Source organism: Hirundo rustica, chromosome Z (genome assembly GCF_015227805.2).
Source record: "Hirundo rustica isolate bHirRus1 chromosome Z, bHirRus1.pri.v3, whole genome shotgun sequence".
Lineage (NCBI taxonomy): Eukaryota > Metazoa > Chordata > Aves > Passeriformes > Hirundinidae > Hirundo > Hirundo rustica.
In genome coordinates, this window is record NC_053488.1 from 81,809,094 (window position 1) to 81,826,915 (window position 17,822).

Sequence of the window (17,822 nt, forward strand, 5' to 3'; positions counted from 1 at the left end):
TAAGTATTTCATTACTGGATTGTTGGATTGCAAAGATGAGCCTGTATCTCTGGTTTAGAAAAAGAAAATTTACAAGTTTTGTAGTATGCTTGTAGTGCAGCACTGTGTCTTGCATGTTTTTTAATAGTTTCTGAAAATACAGGATTGATTTTAATAAAAAATGCTGTGCAGAAGAGAGCTGAAACTGGAATAGGTGGGAGGCATAGATTTACTCCAGAAACTCTCTGGGCTATAAGGTCAATGGAAAAGCAGGGTTTACCCTGAAGTATGTGATGAGAGCACCAGTGGATTCCATGTTGCAAAGGTGCAGTGTGCTGTTACACCCATAAAAGGCAGAGGTTCCCACTAGTGTTCATTGAGGAGAAAATTATGCTTTTTTAAAAAAATATGGAATGCTCAAAGCAGTAAAACATGGTGTAAACATTTTACAGAGCAAGACTGTGGTATTGTCATACTCATGTGCCTGAAGCTGGGTTTCTAAATCCATGTCTAGGTCCCTAAATAGGAGTGTAACTTCATTACCTGTGCCAGAGGTAACCTGCAGCTCAGTAAACAGCTTCTGTTAGATCACAGCATAGTTGAATTCCACGGAAAATTTCCTGGGAATCAGATTTTGAGGGATTTTAGGGGGTTTTCTTTTTTAGCTAGTGAAAAGGAAGAGTTTCTGCCAGATAGCTGTTGGTGGGCACACATTCAGGTTGTGTGGAGTGTTGAAGAAAACTGTCATACACAACCTACAAAGAGCAATGTTTAATATCTGCCAAAATGGCAGTAAGCACAGAACCTCCATGAAATGTGGTCCCTCTTCCTGGCAGTCCTTGGCTCCCAGTCTGGCATGCTCTGCTGTACTGAGGGCAGGCAAGGTCGCTGAAACAGGGCTGTGGGAACAAGAGGACATCTGTGGTACTCTGTAGAAAATCAGTGTTCTCAGAGGCTTCCTGGGTTCTGGGTGGTGTTGTGCTGCCTGGAAAAGCCAGAGATTCAGATTTTGCAAGGTTTTGTTGAGATGTGTGCCTGCAAGGCAGGGGTAACACATGCCAGGGGTGTCCCTGTCTGCTCCCCGGGACTGCTGCCCTTATAACATTGCCTGTTCTGTCATCAAGAGCTGCTTTGATTTCTGATCTGCGTTTTGCTACTTGGCTTCTCAGAATAGGTGTTATCATGGAGGCCTTCCTCAGGGAGATTTGCTGTTCAGTTACTAGGAATTTTGTTAGGGGTAGGTAGCAATGCAGAGCTTGTTGAAAATCCTAAACACCTGGAGACCATGCTTTGATTCCTTTCCCAAAATGATTGCCCAGATACTGTGGCTCAGATGCAAGAAATAACTTGAGCAGGCATTTGCTTTAAGCTTCAGAGCTGGTAGTCAGACCTGTGTAATTTACATGACTGGGAAGACCTAAAATATTTTTTCTATATGCTTGGACACTTGGAAATGACCAGCTTGGAACTCAAGACTTGGCAGGATATTTAGGGCATGTGGTTTTGCACAGGCAAATTTATCTCCTTTTTCTTCTGTCAGATTTCAAAATGCTGATTTTCTTGCATTTAAACATTTTCCTCTACTTAGAGCAAATCAAGTGTTCTTGCAGTCCACAGTTTTCAATTTAAAACCAAATTATGTGTAGAGATGTGTATTTCTCCTAGGCACTGTGATGTCTCATTGATTACTTTAATCTTCTAACTGCTAACCTGAGGGTAACTGTAGCTGGGTAAAGGCTGTAGTTCAGTTTGTGTCACTAGAACAGTTTGATGTATTGATTGGATTTTGCTTGGCATAAAGGAAAACGACCACTGGTCTCTGATTCAGCTTGCCCCCTAAAATTGTGAAGTATCACAAAATAATACAGACCAAAAGACTAACTTAATCACAGTCATACATATCTTTGTACCTTTCTTCCTGTAAAGTAATCAAAAACTCCCCAAAATCTTGTGTGGTTCAGCTACCCTTGAATTCCACCAGTCTACTTCAGACTAGACACCTGCCCAGGTAAATTCCCCAGTAGCCAGCACTGGGCAGGAAGGGGTGTGGAAAGCCTCAGTGAGGTATTGGTTCATCACAGCACCCAGGTAACACCAAAACAGCCCTCAGGGGAGTTGTCTTTGTCAGCAGCAGCTGTATTTTTCATGAGAGAAGCGCAACAAAAGTTCTGAGGACACAAACTGAACTACAGCCCCAACAGAGGCTGCAGCACAAATTCAGAAAGGGAGCTCAGGGAGCTCTGAACCCATTGCTGCAGTCCAGGTGTGGATGTAGTTCCATGGGGGTGGGTGGCATATATGTTTGTTAAAATGTGGATTCCTCTTTTCCAGTACTCCCCTAGCATGACAATGAGTGTGTGACCCATTCACAAGTGTCGACATGAAGACCACAGTGAGTTGGCCCTCTCCAGAGAGCTACTGCAGAAGAAAATTATTTGTCCCAGTGTACAGTTTAACTAAAGGATCTCAGACACAATCAGACCCACCTGTTTGTTTTTTTTTTTTTCCTACCATCCCCCCGTTTTTTGAAGAAAGTGGGTCCCAAACATGCTTGAGACAACTGTAAGAAGTGACATGAGAGAAGTGCCCGAGGTGGAGCTGCAAGCACCTGTCTGTGTGTGTACATGTGTGGGTCAGAGTGGGGTGTGTGTGTGGCACCAAACACACACACACACAGACCCCAGGACACTGTAAAATAGGATCATATGACATCTTACGTAGAAATCAGAAGTAGGGACTTTTATTCCATTTCTTTTTTTTTTCTTTCACGTTTACATTTTAATTATTAAAATTTGCTTTCCCTCTCCCCTCCTGAACTGTTCTATGTTGCATATATCACTGCTTTATAAGTTATTTTTAAGTTGAACTCAAAGGATAAATTTTTTTGATTTTGTTAGTGTCTGCCATTATGGATAGGAATAAAATTGCTTATATGAGCTTTCATTACCTTGTGTTTGATACCAGCTACCCTGTGAATCACAAATTGTACTATTTCAAGAAATAGAAGAAAGCTCATCTTAATTTTTGGAGAAATGTAATAATTCCACCTAGTTTGGGGATTTTTTTTTATACTTTGCCTTTAAGAGAAAAAGAAAAAAAAAAAAAAAGCACTGAAGGTTATTTTTCTTCTTTAATTGAAGCCTAATATCTGCAATATCTATTTTAAATGGAAGTCTGAATTTGATACAAGCTTCTCAGTTTATATAGAGTACTATAAGGTTACTGTAAGTGAGCTCCAATTGCTATAGAATCTAGCAATAAAGTGTCAGGGCTCCTCTTGCCCTTGGAATTGAGTTTTCTATTTAGCATGGTCTTCTGTAGGGGTGGTAGTTAGTGGAATTATGGTAGAATCCTTATCACCAAAACATTTTCTAACGACTTACAATTATATTTCCCATTTTCAGTGATTCTCAAACAAATATGAGCAATCTGTGTTCCTAATTATAAACAGTATTTCCCAAGCCCATTTAGAAAATCAGTTTCCAGTCTGCAGCTTTTTTTTTTTTTTTTTTTTTTTTTTTTTTTTTTTTTTTTTTTTTGCCAAAATGCCACAGTAAACTTTTTATGACTACTAGCCTTGTTGTGAGGGTGTTACCTTTTGCCATGAACAGAAGAGGAACAAAGATCTGGGCCTTTCTTTGAGGAGGACATTCAGTTAGGTATGAAAGCTGGGGACAGAATGCAGAAAAAGGCCTAAAGGAATCACTTCTGGAAGCATTTACTTTTCTCTTCAGGCAGAGCTCTGAAACAAAGATTAGGGTACATTTACTTAGTTCATGATAATTTTCAGCTCCCCCAAGAAAACAAAAGTTTTTGTAATGATAGAAAGGCTGATTATCAGCAATGCAGGCACAAAGTGGCTTAGCAGAAATTCATACCACAGACAAACAGAAAATTCCTCTCCTTGGACTTAAATCTAGAAGAGCTACTTACAGAGGAAGAGCAGTTCTGGGATGTGGTATGTCCATATGCAAGGGGATTTTCATTCATGAACTTGTGATAAGGGAACATATATGCTGGGTTTATGATGGCAGCTGAACCTAACAGGATATGTAAGGAATACTACAATCTCCTAACTCATTTTTATTTCCATATATTATATGTGTATAATATATGGAAATAAAAAGATTTAACACTTCACTCTCCTGTTAGGGCTATTCAAAACTGAAGGTCTTAGATGATTAAAATTCTGTTGAAGTATCAAAGAATTTGGTAGCATTACTTTAATAAGAACTACTTGATTAGATCTAAACATGACCTAGATAGTAATTATATGGTTTTGTAGACTGTATTCTTATTGATTATGAAGGTCACATTCATTTGCTTTTCTTTGGAAAACACTTTGTTGCTGTCTCCAAAGATGCTGAAAGACTCTGCTATTGGCTTGAGTCACAAGCACAAAATCAGGTGTAATTTCCTCAGACCCTTTGCTGTTGTCACTAACACCACTGGTGTATCCCCCATTATACCAGAGTCCAGGTGTTCTTGCAGCTTGTGTTTGCCACCTATATTATCTGTGGTAGCCTTTCAGGGACCCGAGGATCTTTCTGGCCCACTTTCAGTCAGATGATGTCACTGCTGATAGACTAAGATAGATGGGAACAATGCATCAAGTGTCAAAGCCAATTCCCAGGTCAGTGAGTTGTTAGGCACCTTGGAATGTTGGAAGTCTGACCATTAAACCTGTGTGTGGAACTGATGACACAGACTGGATATCATTATTAAAACACATTATCCTTACTTTTATACAAGAGCATAACATCCTTTCAGCACATAATTTAGTCACTGTGTCCTGCACTTCTCATACCCACATAGCCCCACAGGCAGCAGCTGATGTCACTAATGCTTTGTCCAAGGCTTTACCCAGCGTCAGCCACACTCCTGAAGAGGCCAGGTTCTGCAGCTGAACCATTAGCAAACAATCTTATTGTGCTCATCACTCAACTTCAAAATTACACCTTTGGATTATTTTTTCTTAATATGCACAGGGATTTTTGCATGTTCATTTTTCTTTTGCTTACAAATACTTCTGGGATTTTCATGGTATCTGTAGTATCAATATGGGAAGAGAGACTATTACCAAGCACTCAGTTTTTGCTCCCACTTACATTTTTTATGCTCCAGATACCAGGAGCAATGTAACTGCTTGGTTTGTTCTGTAACTGGTTTTCAGAACTGCTTGGGTCTGTCCTTATGCAACAGCACTGTTGATAATGTCAGAACTTGTCCAGCTCTGATAGTAATTTTATTTTAAGTAATGCAGGTTTGATCTTCTCACACTGGGTTTTTAGATCTTGCTGTCTAGTATAGAACTAAATAGAAGGCAGTTCTGTAAATGAGTCTTTCAGGAAAAGTTGAAGTAAGCCTTTTTAAAAACAGAAGTGAATAAATCTTAGAGTAGCAGAAAGGGGGAGTAGAGGATCTCTTAATACTGTAAGAACTCTTGCAAATATTCCAGCTTTGTAGAAAGCAGCTGAAACTGGATTCACATGTGAACTTCACAGTGAAACCAGGGTCTTACCTGCTGCATAAACCTATGGAAAGGAGCGCTCAGATCCAGATGTATCCTCCACGTCACCCAGATTTTATTGCCAAGTCTAAGTCTTGTGTAGGCAAGAGCAGGGTTTGAGGCAAGGCCAAAGCTGTCTGAATCACAGGTAAAGCATGTGGCCTGGCATGCATTAACAAAATACCTGGATATTTGCATGTAGGGAGTAAATTATCTTCTTAACTACCTGAGATGAGGAAAAACTGCAATTGCATTCCCACCCCTGAGAAATTCCGTTTTTTTATTTGGAAGCTCTCTAGTTGCAGAGCCCTGGCCGCCTAACATGTCACATGCTCAGAGAAAGTAACAACTTTCAGGCTTTCAGCCTGTTCCTCATAATGTAGGATTAAATGTTTCATGTCCCAGAACATCCAGCTGTTCCTTTCCCTTCCAACAGGAATACTCAATGAGAAATACATAGTCTAATAATTTATTTTAAATAATTCCACGTGGGAAGAAGTGAATAGAAGTTTGCTTCTTTAAGGATGCATCAAAGGACAGCTTCTTGAACTGCCTAAAACCAATTGAGTTTTCCTCTATTCCATGGCTAGCAAGTGCAATACTGCATGTGCAAATGATTTGAAATTAGATTTAATGTGAGACCAGCTGTTACAATATTTAGTGTTGATCACTTTATTCAAAATGACTTTTCAGCTGATACATGTTGCATAGGTTTCTATTTTTGTATCAGTTAATTATGAAGTATTTTTCCCTGTTCTAGTCAGCTCTGATCCATTGTTGTTGTAAGTATGGACTGGATTCTTCAGTATTTAACCCTACACATGCACATTTCAAGAATATAAAATATACCTTAGTGATGCAAAAAGTACAGGTAAATCTATTTTTCTTTATTCACTCTAAGTGGTGATTAACTGTGGGTGCTGTCACAGACACACTTGGGTTTGCTCAGGCCTTAAGGATGGGAGTCCTGACAAAGCATATCTTTCAAATAAACCTCTATAAACTATTTCAACAATGTTAGCACACATTGAGGATGCAATTCATGATTTAGTGAATCAAAACAACAGTAAAAATGAAGACATAAATTAATCAGGTTTAAATTTTGCTGTATGCAGCTCTCTCTACTTTTCAGATATTATTGGCACAGTTCTATAAACTGCTGCTCATGCCAGTTCTGCTGAAACTTTGATGAAACCATTCATATAAGGGCTTTTTTTGGGTAGGATTTCACCCTAGTTTGGGTAAAATATATTACTTACCTGTGGTGTGACATTATTTGGCAGATGTAAAACTGAGTACTTAGAGCAAAATACAGAGGGTCTGTTGAAATTACCAAAACAATGTTTCAACCTGAAAAATAAGAAAAGAGAGATTAAAATGCTGCTTTGAATGCACTCTTGTATAGTATCTACGTGTTGGAACCAAATTACAGTACCAAATCTAGAAAAAATAAATGGATCATCTACTCAGCACATGAAAATTCTGATAATGCCAGCAGCTTCGCCTTGATTTGAAATTGAGCCTGCACATAGTTAAGTTTAAACAGCTCTAAGAACGCAGATAGTATCCTTCAGGAAATGAAAAAGTAGGACTATAATAATCTAAACCCATGCTTAAACATGGACAGTCTAGAGCTCAGATTAAATCTTTCCTAAGCAGACATTCTTTTTACAGATTTTACCAGTGCAGGAGCATGTTTATGTATCAATAGTGCTGACATGCAGAGCAGATTTGGCTTTCTTCTGTTTCTTATTTTATTAGAGCTTTGTTCACTATTACATGAATTATTTCTGTGAATTTGTCCTTCCATCTTCTTTTCAGTTCTGCAGCCATAGTTTCCCTCAACACAGCCAACAGCTTTGCAGTTTTAGTCCAAACTTCTGTTTGGTTGCTGTTCGTCATTTAAGCTTAAAATGTGTAAGAAAGACTCATGTAATAGGAAAACTTGCCATAAAAATGTATAAAGGTTTTCTTGGGTACATGTTTTCAAATTTAATAAATGCAGTTTTCAGTTATAGTTTGAAGTGGTCACTTTCTAGCCACTATTTCAGTTTTGTGTGTAAAAGAAATGGAGAGAGGAAAAGAAAATCACCTTTTATTTCTTTATTTTAGTTCAGCATTGTAAATATTTGCTGAAAGATATGGTTTTGGGGAAATCAGATCAAAACAGATTTGCTGCCTAGTACTATAAATAATACAGCTAGACTTCATGTTGAAAGCTCCTTCCATATCCCTAAAAGTGTACTGCTTGACATCTGATTTGTTTGACCTTGTACAAAGCCTAACTCACAAATAGTGGTTTAATTTGCCTGGTCAGTGTTTTCAGTGTATCTCATGGATGACTCAGTGTTCTGTGGTCTCAGAAGAGTGACAAGTGGTTGAGCAGGCTTATTCCCAGGGTCAGGTGGCTCAGGACAGGGCAAATTATCGACCAGAAACAAGGTGTTCATTTGCTACCTCGCTGTTCTCTTGAGAACTTGCACAACTCTATTTGCCGTTAGGTTCTGGGGATCCTTTAAAGATTTTACAATGCTGAGACAAGAGGCTGGATTTTGCTAAGAGAAAATTCTGGCAGTTTTAGCATCAGTTTTCATAGGGAAACAGCACAAAACGTGGGGGTTTTGAAAGGTGATGTGTTCTTAATAGCCTGGGTGAACTAGGAAATAGACTGTACAGTCTAAGAGTTTGGGCTATTACGAGATACTGAAATCATCAGTAATTGCTTTTGATGGGAAAAATTACTGTTGTGGAACAACTGCTCTGATCCCTGAGGAGTCAAATTGTCAGCTGAATGAACTGGATGTTTTAGGCTTTATTTCTGTTGTTTTAATCTTCATGTTTCATCTTCTCTTACTTGGACTTCCCCATTAAATGTACTGTGCCAGATCTTTTCACAAAAATAAGAGCATTTTGCCCAACAATCATGCAGAAAGTTGTTCACATCTGTAACTAGAGCCCTGATATAGAGAGTTATTTCATTAGAGAGAAATTGTGTATAACACAGATAAGGAGTGGCACTGCAGCATCCTGAGAGGTCTCACTGCTCGAGATCAGGAAAGTTAGCATCCCATATACTCGCAAATTTGATAAGATGATTTCAAACAATGACAGAAGATAGTTTGAAAGAAAATCTGATTCTTGTCATGCAGATTGGGGGGAAATTAAATCCCAAATAGAGGATATATTTAATTGAGGTAGAAATTTACTAAAGCTGTCTGTAACAGAGGCATGGAGCACATCCAGTGGTTTAGTGGGAAAGCAAAGTGGTGTTACTAAATTGTTGCCAATAAACATTGACATCCAAAAGCAGGTATAAGCTACTTTCATTTTCATTTTTCTAGTCTCTTTTATTTTTTCTGATTATGTTGTAGTTTTGATTTGATTTGCATTTACATTAATGGATAAGGAGGAGAGCACAAGTTCCTAAAGTAGGGCTGGAATGAATTAGGGCTGGAATTAGAGACATGGAAGAGTGGTGTGAGTAAAGCTGGGGATTTCTGTTAGTTAAAAATCAAGTGAATTTTTATATTATTATTTTTCCAGGACAAAAAGCATCCATACAATAAACTTTGGCTCTGTCATGGCTGTTTGAGAAGTGTGAATCCAATTGCTGTGTGTGCTTGACACCATGTTTGAGGTGTCAAGCACTCCCCTTGGAGCGCATCTGTTTTGTGCATGCTTGACTAAAACCACAAAAACCCAACAGTTCTTTCTATGGCTTGCTGTACACACATCTGGTTCTGGTGGGAAGAGGAAGGAGGAAGATTTGTTAGCTGGTGGTTTAGCATATTTATGTGAATTACTTACAGCATTGGTAGACTACTGTCAACTTCGTTCACATTTCATAAGATACTCCATGTTGTCTACTGCTGGTGTTACAACCTCGGTGATCCATGCATATCCTGTAAATTCCTGTAGGTTTTGTGTAAGAAATCTTGCCACCACTGCTTGCTACTGTAAATTCTTGTTTTGAAGCAAGAGGTGGCATTTGACTGTACAGCTATGTGTATTATATACTGCTACAGTCCTTGTTCTGTCCTCTGAACTCACTGTCCACATAGAGTTGCAGCTCTCATAAGCACGCTTAGTGGTTTCAGAATTTATTTCAAACAGCAGTTCTATAAGCCATTTACAGGAATGTTAAATGTGATGTAAGAGAATTCAACCCAGTTCATATCCTTTTCTGAGAGCTTGGGGTTGGATTTGAGTAGGCAGCTGCAGGGTTTGTGGCATCCCAGGTGCCTCTGCCTGCACACCTGAGAGGTGTCACACCTGTGCAGTGTCCCCTGGCAAAGGGGTGCCCCAAGCACAGTACCTGGGCAGACTGCTGCATTACACAGATGTGTGAGCTGCTGACATTTTTATTCCCCAAAAACTGCAGCAGTGCCAAGACAGAAACCCCTCTCTAGGGGCATACAGGAGGAACAGTGCTGCCTCTGGATTGTGTCCTCATCCCCACCCACCACAGGCTTTACCTGAGATGGTGTTTTAAGGCGATTGGAACTCTCTGTCTGGTCACCAAGAGAGAAAAATAACCTGAATTCTGGGACTCTGCATTCTTTTTTATGGTATTTTATGATATACAACAAAGACCTGAAATTGTATATGTGTTCTTTGCTGGTTTCTGACATCAGAATTTCCAGTCCCATCTAGTCTGAAAGACAATGATGGGAAAAATGAAGAAGCTTGGAAAGTTGAAGGGGATTCTTACTTGGATTATTTTAAATTCTGTGTTTCTGTTGATAGTTTAATTAAATGAGTAGGCTAATCTTTAGAATCAAAGCAGTCTTTAGTGACTTTGCACCTTCACCCTTTTATGTAAGACTTTGAGAACTTGCAGTATGTGTTCCTCATGCTTACAGTCCAATTTGTAGATAAATTCCCTGTATTTCTAAGATCAAAAAATATTTCTACAGTTTCTTCAGCCCTTTACAGAGAGCAACAGGGCAATCCCAGTCCCATAATCCCAAGTATTTGTAGGTGTATTTTAGACAAAGAAAGTCTTAAGACAAAGACTTTCAACATCATAAATGAAACTAATGTTCAGTGTTCCAGTCTCTGGAAGTAAAGAAAACCTCAGTAATTTTGCAAACCAGCAAGAATGAAACTTGTCTGTATAAATATTAATGTAGAAAGTGCATGCAAAACTTGATACTGCCTCTGACCTTAATTGTTACTATTGATACTATTGGGGATCTCACAAATGTGTGTTTCAGAACGCTGTATTTCTCCTCAGTGTATGCTTCATCCTCATTACCGACAGCTCCTGCAAAGAGCCAGCCCATGCCATAGCCAAGGCGTGGGGGATGCAGAACTCCCACAGCACCATGGATACATGGACATGTGTGCGTGTTGTGTTAGGATGAGTAACCACTCCAGCTGCAAACCCCTCCAGACCTTGTGTGTAACTCTCCAGGGCAGCCTCTGGGATGTCTGAGAGGGCTGCAGTCCCTGTGCACCAGAGCTGCCTGGCAGCACTCCCATCCCAAGTGGCTCTGGGTCTTGCTTTGGGGGATCATCATGAACTCAAGCCTCACTCTTTAATGTGTGACAAGCTCCTTGCCAGACTGTGAGCAGCAAAGGCACGGATGGTGTGGGTCAGTGACCCAAAGCATGTCCGGCTTGGAGCCTCAGACAGGGTTGTGACAGACTGGATTGTCACGGTGATACTGTGCCACCTCATCAGACTTGTTTCCACTCCACATTGTAGCCTGATTCATCCTGCCCTAATTTCAGCTGGCCAAAAATTACCAGCCTGGGTCTTGTGTGTAAATCAGAGGAGGGGCATGAGTGGAGATGCCTCTGGAAGATTGCATTATGGCATCATTTCCCCTCACCACTGATAAACAGCCGGAATTAGATGGGTTGAATCCAAGCGTGTACTATTGGCTTCTCACACCTCGACACAAAAATGTATCTATCTGAGCTTGGAATGGGCAAGAATAATGCAGCTCCTTTGAACCTGAATCCGAGTGACTTACAGATGACTTTCTGAATTTAGTCTCAAGCATGAGATTTCTGCCCTGTAGTGCTATGTTTATTTTTACTTTGATTTTAATGAACAGCTGTAGTTTGAACTTGCAACTTGTTGGAACATTTCTAGAGGGATTACCCCTGCATAGAAATCTTCACCTTAATTTGTTAAGTGAGTTTCCTTGTTACCTGCACTGATTTCCATTGGAAGCAACACAGGGAGAAACCATTGCATAGATCAATCAACACCAGCAATAGCATATGCAGCTTTTAAATTTGGCTGTGAGCTTGTAACTTAAGGTATTAATGTTCATACTTTCCAGGTGTAGCTAAAGTTTTCTTTGCCGAGAGCTTTAAGGAATACATTTAGGAGGTCCTGGTTGAGGATTGTAAGAATACAGGTAGTAATGGCAGTTTATGATAAGTTTTTTGGGGGGAAACTTGCAATAAACTTGTTGGGATTTGGTGTGCTGGTTTGGAGATGAGGGAATGTCCTATGTCAGATAGAGCAGATTTGCAGGCAATGTTATTGTGGGTTAACAGAACCTGCTTCCAGCGGGTTCCTCCTCTAGTTCCCCTTGATAACTTCCTCTATTACCTGCTGGTACAAAATCCTGAACAGCAGTTGTGCCAGTTGTGGCAAGCTGAAACTCAAATGTTGTAGCTGCACCTTTCACCTTCATCAAGCGTCCACCTTCTCAGAGCTAGGCTGGGACAGCAGTCACATCCACAGTTGCCCTGTAATTTCATCACACAAAAGTGGTGTCACTTTTTATAAGTTTAACAGGAACGGTATTGATCCATTTACTTTATTTCCTAAGCTGTGGGTTGTTCACTGTTGGAAATGACACAGATCTTGTGTAGCTATGAATAGAAAAACTGAGATTTGTTTCTTATGATGAGCTGGTACAGTTCCTGCTCTGCTGTTCAATATTTTGAGTGCTGAAGTTAACCAAAATGCTACCTTCATGGATTATCTCAGCCTCAGCTCTATGTGAAAATGGGTATGAATTTCCAGTTGCTGTTCCTGGTTTCTCTGTGAATGCTCAGCCAAATGTAAAGCAGTGGGAAAGATTGTTGTGGCAGCCACTCACTGACAGCTTTTTAGATGCATAAAGCCTCTCTGTCATCTGACAGTGTTCCAGTTTTCTCACTGGGTCACCATGTTGTTGTCAGCCAGTGGAGGAAAGGTGGATAAGCTCACCACCTGGGAAGAGTAGAAATGTAGCAAGTAATGAGCTGTATTCTCCAACAGTCCTTTATTTGTAGAGCTTCTCTTTCAATTAACATTTGTACCTTCAGTTATTATTGTACCATTCACTACCTTGAGGTGGTATGAGCAGAAATTTATGAATATATGTAATTTACCAGAAATATAGGCTTGTATCGTGCCTTTGTAATTCTCTTCAGCTTCAGTATATATACGCTACAAGCAGACATACTTCCTCCCTCTTTTGGGGTCTTCTTTACTACACCAGTAGCTGATGGCTTCATTAATATTGGCTCTTTTAGTCTTCTGGGGCTAACATTTCTGTTTTCCCGAGTGAAAATGCCATAGTGCCCTCAGCAGACATAAGCACAATGACATAACACTGCAGTGCATGCTGTCTCTTAGCTTCTCTCTACACGTGTTTGCATGTTGGGAAATTTGAAGAGCTGCTGTATAAATTGCAACATTTATTTACCCAATACAGGTAGTTTTCTGCATCCCTCTTTTGCACAAAACTCCCATTAACTCAGAAGTTAGTGATGGCTGAAAGGGGGTTTTGGAAGCACAAAGGATGCAGGGAGCAACTCTTCAATAGTTTACAGGCTGCTATAAATGTCTTTTCAGCAACGAAATGTAGCATTTTAGCAGTAATTTCCTAGTGAAAACACTGAGCGTGCTTATCACTTAAGATTTTAAAGAAAAAAGTGTCAGACTGTGTAATTGTATCTCATATAATTTTGACACTTAACCAGTTTTATCTACATGTTCATGCTATACCAACCAACACAGACCTGAAAGGTGACAGCCATGTTTTTGTTACACAAGAAGTCACAGTTTTCCAGTTTCCTGTTTTGATTTTTTGTTTCTTTATCACATTTTCACTGCAGAGGTATTTTTCTATATAGTTACCTGAGGCTTCCTTTCACCAACCAAAAGATTCTGTAGCCCTCTGCACTGTGAAAGGCAAAGCCCTGTGGAGAGACACAGGCTTCGCACTTGCCCAGCAAATTAGCAGAAATTTCACCCAAGCCATAAAAGCCTCTTATGTTAATCTCTGTTTATGTAATTAAAGCAATTAGGGATAGGAGCGTCAGGAATAATGAGGTGTCTCTATCTTCCATTTACTCTCTCTGTGCTTCATAGGGATTTAAGGGTTCTTTTTTCAAGGCTCAGCTGTGTCTCTTCAAGCCAGTGCAGTCTAAGCATCGTGTGAGATGCAGTTTCTGGAGATTGCATTGGAGCATGAAAGATTAACTTCCGGTAGCAAGGAAAAAAACGTGTGTCCCTGTGGACATGGACACTTGCAAACAAGTCTGATACCAAGAATTAAAACAAATGTGTTCAAGATGGTACCAGTACATCAGACTCTGTTCTAGTGGGGTTTTTAGCTTTTGTCATTTGTATTTTATTTTGTGAAAAAAGGAGTTGGGGGGATCTCAGATCACATGGGGAATATTAGAAGTATATCACTCAACAATCATTTTATAAAGTCTAACTTCAAAATGCACTATGATTTATTACAAAAGTATATTTTCTTCTGTTTGCCGATGACATGGTGGTTCCATTTTGTGATAAGTTAAACTCAGCAGTTAATTTGTTGCACTGCCTGGCTGCATGAATTCATCCAGTGTACATACGTACCTGTGCAGCATTACTTTTGGGGTTTGTATTTGAATTTGCAGTATTGATTATTATTTTTGTATTTTACTTTGCCTCTGTTATTGGAATTGTAGTAAACATAATTTATACATATGATTTTACAACTGTTTTGCAACTGAAAAGTCTCCTTTAAATTGTAAAGTTTTATTGATGGATACTCATTAAAATGGTATAAGAATTATATTAACAATTGTTTTGTGTTTTGATGCTCTCTGTACATAAATATATGTCTATTTATCTGTTTAATGGTGCTTGTGTCTTGCAATTTTGGATACATTTTAGAATAAAGTTTCATTTTACAAGAAGCAGTTGTATTTTCACAAGCTGTGTCCCAAAAAAACCCTGCAACCAAACACCTTTTTTCCATAAATAACTAGGATTATTAAAGAAGTATACATAAAACATTTATAACTTCAGGCAGTAATACATTTGTTTCTAGAACATAGAAGTAGCTGTTCTACAGAAATGCACAGCTCTATACTGCAGTAGATTTACTGCAGTAGCTGGCATCTGTATGTAAAATGTTCCCAAAACAATGCATTTTGGAACACTTCTTGCTAGCTCTAATGGCCTTACTTTACTGAAGATTTAGTCACATCTAAGGCTGAGCTCATCGTTTATTAACTGGAAAAGATGCACAAAGGTGCTTCCACAGAGGCTGCCTTAGGTCCAGTTACCTCGGTGATTCCACAGGTGCTGCTGTAGCTGTGCCACAGAAAGTCATTTTCAAGTGGGAAACTATTGAAAAGCACAGATCTCCTCTAAACTGGGGCAAGCAGCTTAATTTCTCTTTTTCAGCAGTGAAAGGAGAACAGTACTGACTTGGCAGGTACTACCTGAGCACCAAAAGCTGTAAAACATGGGTTTTGTCCAATGGATACTGTGTAAGAAACTACAGGAGTCAGCTTCAGTGGTTCCTTTGCAGTCTATTCACACTACTTTAGCTTCCCTCTCCTGCGGCTGGAGGGCAGAGGAAATGCAGCTTCTGAAAGCAGAGAATCATTTGGGAAAGCTGATTTTAGAGTTCCCTGGCCTCACTGCCCAGATATGTCTGTCATGGGCACTGTTTATTTGTATCCCTGGTCCCCAAAGGACATCCCCTGAATGACATCCTTCCCTGAAGGCCAGGAGTTACATGCAGATCAGAGGTGTGATTTTGAAACAACAGCATTCCTTTGCTCCAGCTGCTTCTCTTTCCCCTCACCTCAAGCACATACTCCCTCCACAGTGCAGATTTTTCACATGAGCAGATTTTGATTTTACTTTGCCCCCCTGTGATTCCAGCAGCTTTGTAGTTCCTCATCTCACGGCAAACAAGAGATCTGTAATAGGCCAGCCACCTGATCATTGGGACTGTGCTTAACAGAGGTGCAGAAAGCTACCCATGGGAGAACAACAAACACCATTATCTTAGAGAATGCCTGAGCATGACAAGATAAACCTGAAAACAAATTTACAAATTGCTGGCCTAGGCAGGCAAAATGTAAGTTAAGGGGTTTTGGTTGTTTTTTGTTGGTGGTGGTTTGGGGGGTTGTTTGTTTGTTTGTTTGTTTGTTTTGGTGTGGGGGTGTTTTGGTTTTTTGGGGGGGTTATTTTGGTTTTGGTTTATTTTTTTTTTAAATAGGAAAATTCTCAGTTCTGTCTGCAACCATGTGCAAAAAACTGATAATCTGAGGTTTTGTCATCTGGATTGAGCAAGCTGAGGAAGGAGAAAACACTGGGTGTAAACAGTTTACAGACCCTCTTCAGGTAGCAAGGCCAAGGTGTCTCTCTGCCATGACAGTTTGGTTTTTCCCTTCACAGAAGCCAAAGGAGAGAGATACTAGTAAATTTTTTTTTTTTTTTTTTTTTTCCCTGAAGCATCAGAACAAAAATAAATGTAGGGAATAGCATAACATGCTGATTTTCAGAGCCAGGATCTTCCAAAATGTAGCAAGTGAGATTATACAGCCATGGTGTTACTTGATAAAAAGTATGTGCATAGAAACAGTGCTATAGGAACAGACTGTATGGGAAGAGAACACCTACTGCCTGAGAAACTCTGTCTTGGTTAAAATTCAAACTTTCCTGGCTGTTATAGGTTAAAGCTGGATCTTTTAACAATGTTTAAATGAACAAGTGTTCATGATATAAACTCATGGATATATGTTTCTGAGAAACATGGGGAAACCTTCTCTGGAACAGTAACTACCAAGAGGAAAGGTTTTAAGGAAGGGCTACAGAAAACAGTGTTGCTGCTGCATTGAAACGGCGCAGCAAAACAGTCAAATATAAGCCTTGCTTACTTTCCAGAAAACCATTTATGGTTCATATACTCTGCTACATTGCAGTAACACATCTGCCTCACGAACCACTGCCAAGCCCAGGCACTGAGCATCCCCAAACTGGCTGAGCCTTCAGCAGCAGTATCACTGTATCCCTGGCAATAGTAAAACATTGACCCTCCTGACAGCTCAAAAACGATTGCTCTGCTCTCCCTCAGCAGTGCTTGTATTTTCACAGTGTGCAAGAGCAGCAATATCCTTACCAGCCGTGTGAGAAGGAGGAGGTAAGATGAGTTCTCTGTGAGCTTTCAAGCTGTTGACTCCTGCAGGAATGGGGACCATGGCCACAGAGGTGAGAATCAAAACATCTGTGCTGGAAGTGCCAGCGGTTCCTGGAGATGGGAACATGTCTGCCCTGAACACACTGCTGAGCTGTCAAGTTGGTGACAACATGAGAGGGTAAGACCCCAAAAGAGAAATAAAATATGAGCCAGATTTGAGACATTTCAGTGACAGTGGACACACCAAACCTAGCAGTCAGTGGCTGTTGCCAGGCTGTGAGGTAACCTCGGGAGTCCTGGGGCAGAAGTGGAGGGAACATTTAGTCCGTGGTGCCCTATACACAACCATCACCCCCTTCATTGGAGATCCTCAGCTTGGAGAGGTGAAGGCTGCAGAGAGACCTTAGAGCACCCTCCGGTGCCTAAAGGGTCTAAAGAGAGCTGGAGAGAAACTTTGTACCAGAGTATGCAGTGGCAGAATAAGGGGGAATGACTTCAAACTGAGATAGTAGGTGAAGATGAGATATGGGGAAGGAATTGTTCCCTGGTAGGGTGGGCAGGCCCTGGCACAGGGTGCCCAGAGAAGCTGTGGCTGCCCCTGGATCCCTGGCAGTGTCCAAGGCCAGGTTGGACGCTGGGGCTTGGAGCAGCCTGGGACAGTGGAAGGTGTCCCTGCCCATGGCAGGGGTGGGGCTCGATGAGCATTAAGGTCCCCTCCAACACAAACCACTCCATGATTCCCCCAGCACTGGTACCCCACCTTCTCATCCCCAACGCCCCCTTACTCTCATTCTTTTTCACTCACCCCTGCTGCCTCTGTCCCCTCAACCCCAGACACTCCTTTCCCCTCATCCCAGGCACCCTCTTCCCCTCAGCACCTCACCCCCGGGCCCACATCCTCACACGCCCGTTGTTCTCATCCCGGGCCCTCCTTTTCCACCAGCCCC

At 40.6% G+C, this 17,822-nt stretch overlaps 1 protein-coding gene across 5 annotated transcripts in view; it reads left to right on the top strand.

The window, feature by feature from the left end:
• SSBP2 (single stranded DNA binding protein 2) overlaps positions 1-3,467 on the top strand; it is a 125,393-nt gene extending 121,926 nt beyond the window's left edge. For all 5 annotated transcript variants that reach the window (XM_040091274.2, XM_040091275.2, XM_040091276.2 and 2 more), the window contains one exon: positions 2,311-3,467. In XM_040091274.2, coding sequence (XP_039947208.1) covers positions 2,311-2,340 — 30 coding nt within the window. In that variant the 3' untranslated portion in view covers positions 2,341-3,467. The remainder of the gene's footprint in view (positions 1-2,310) is intronic.
• The last annotated feature ends 14,355 nt before the right edge of the window (positions 3,468-17,822 follow it).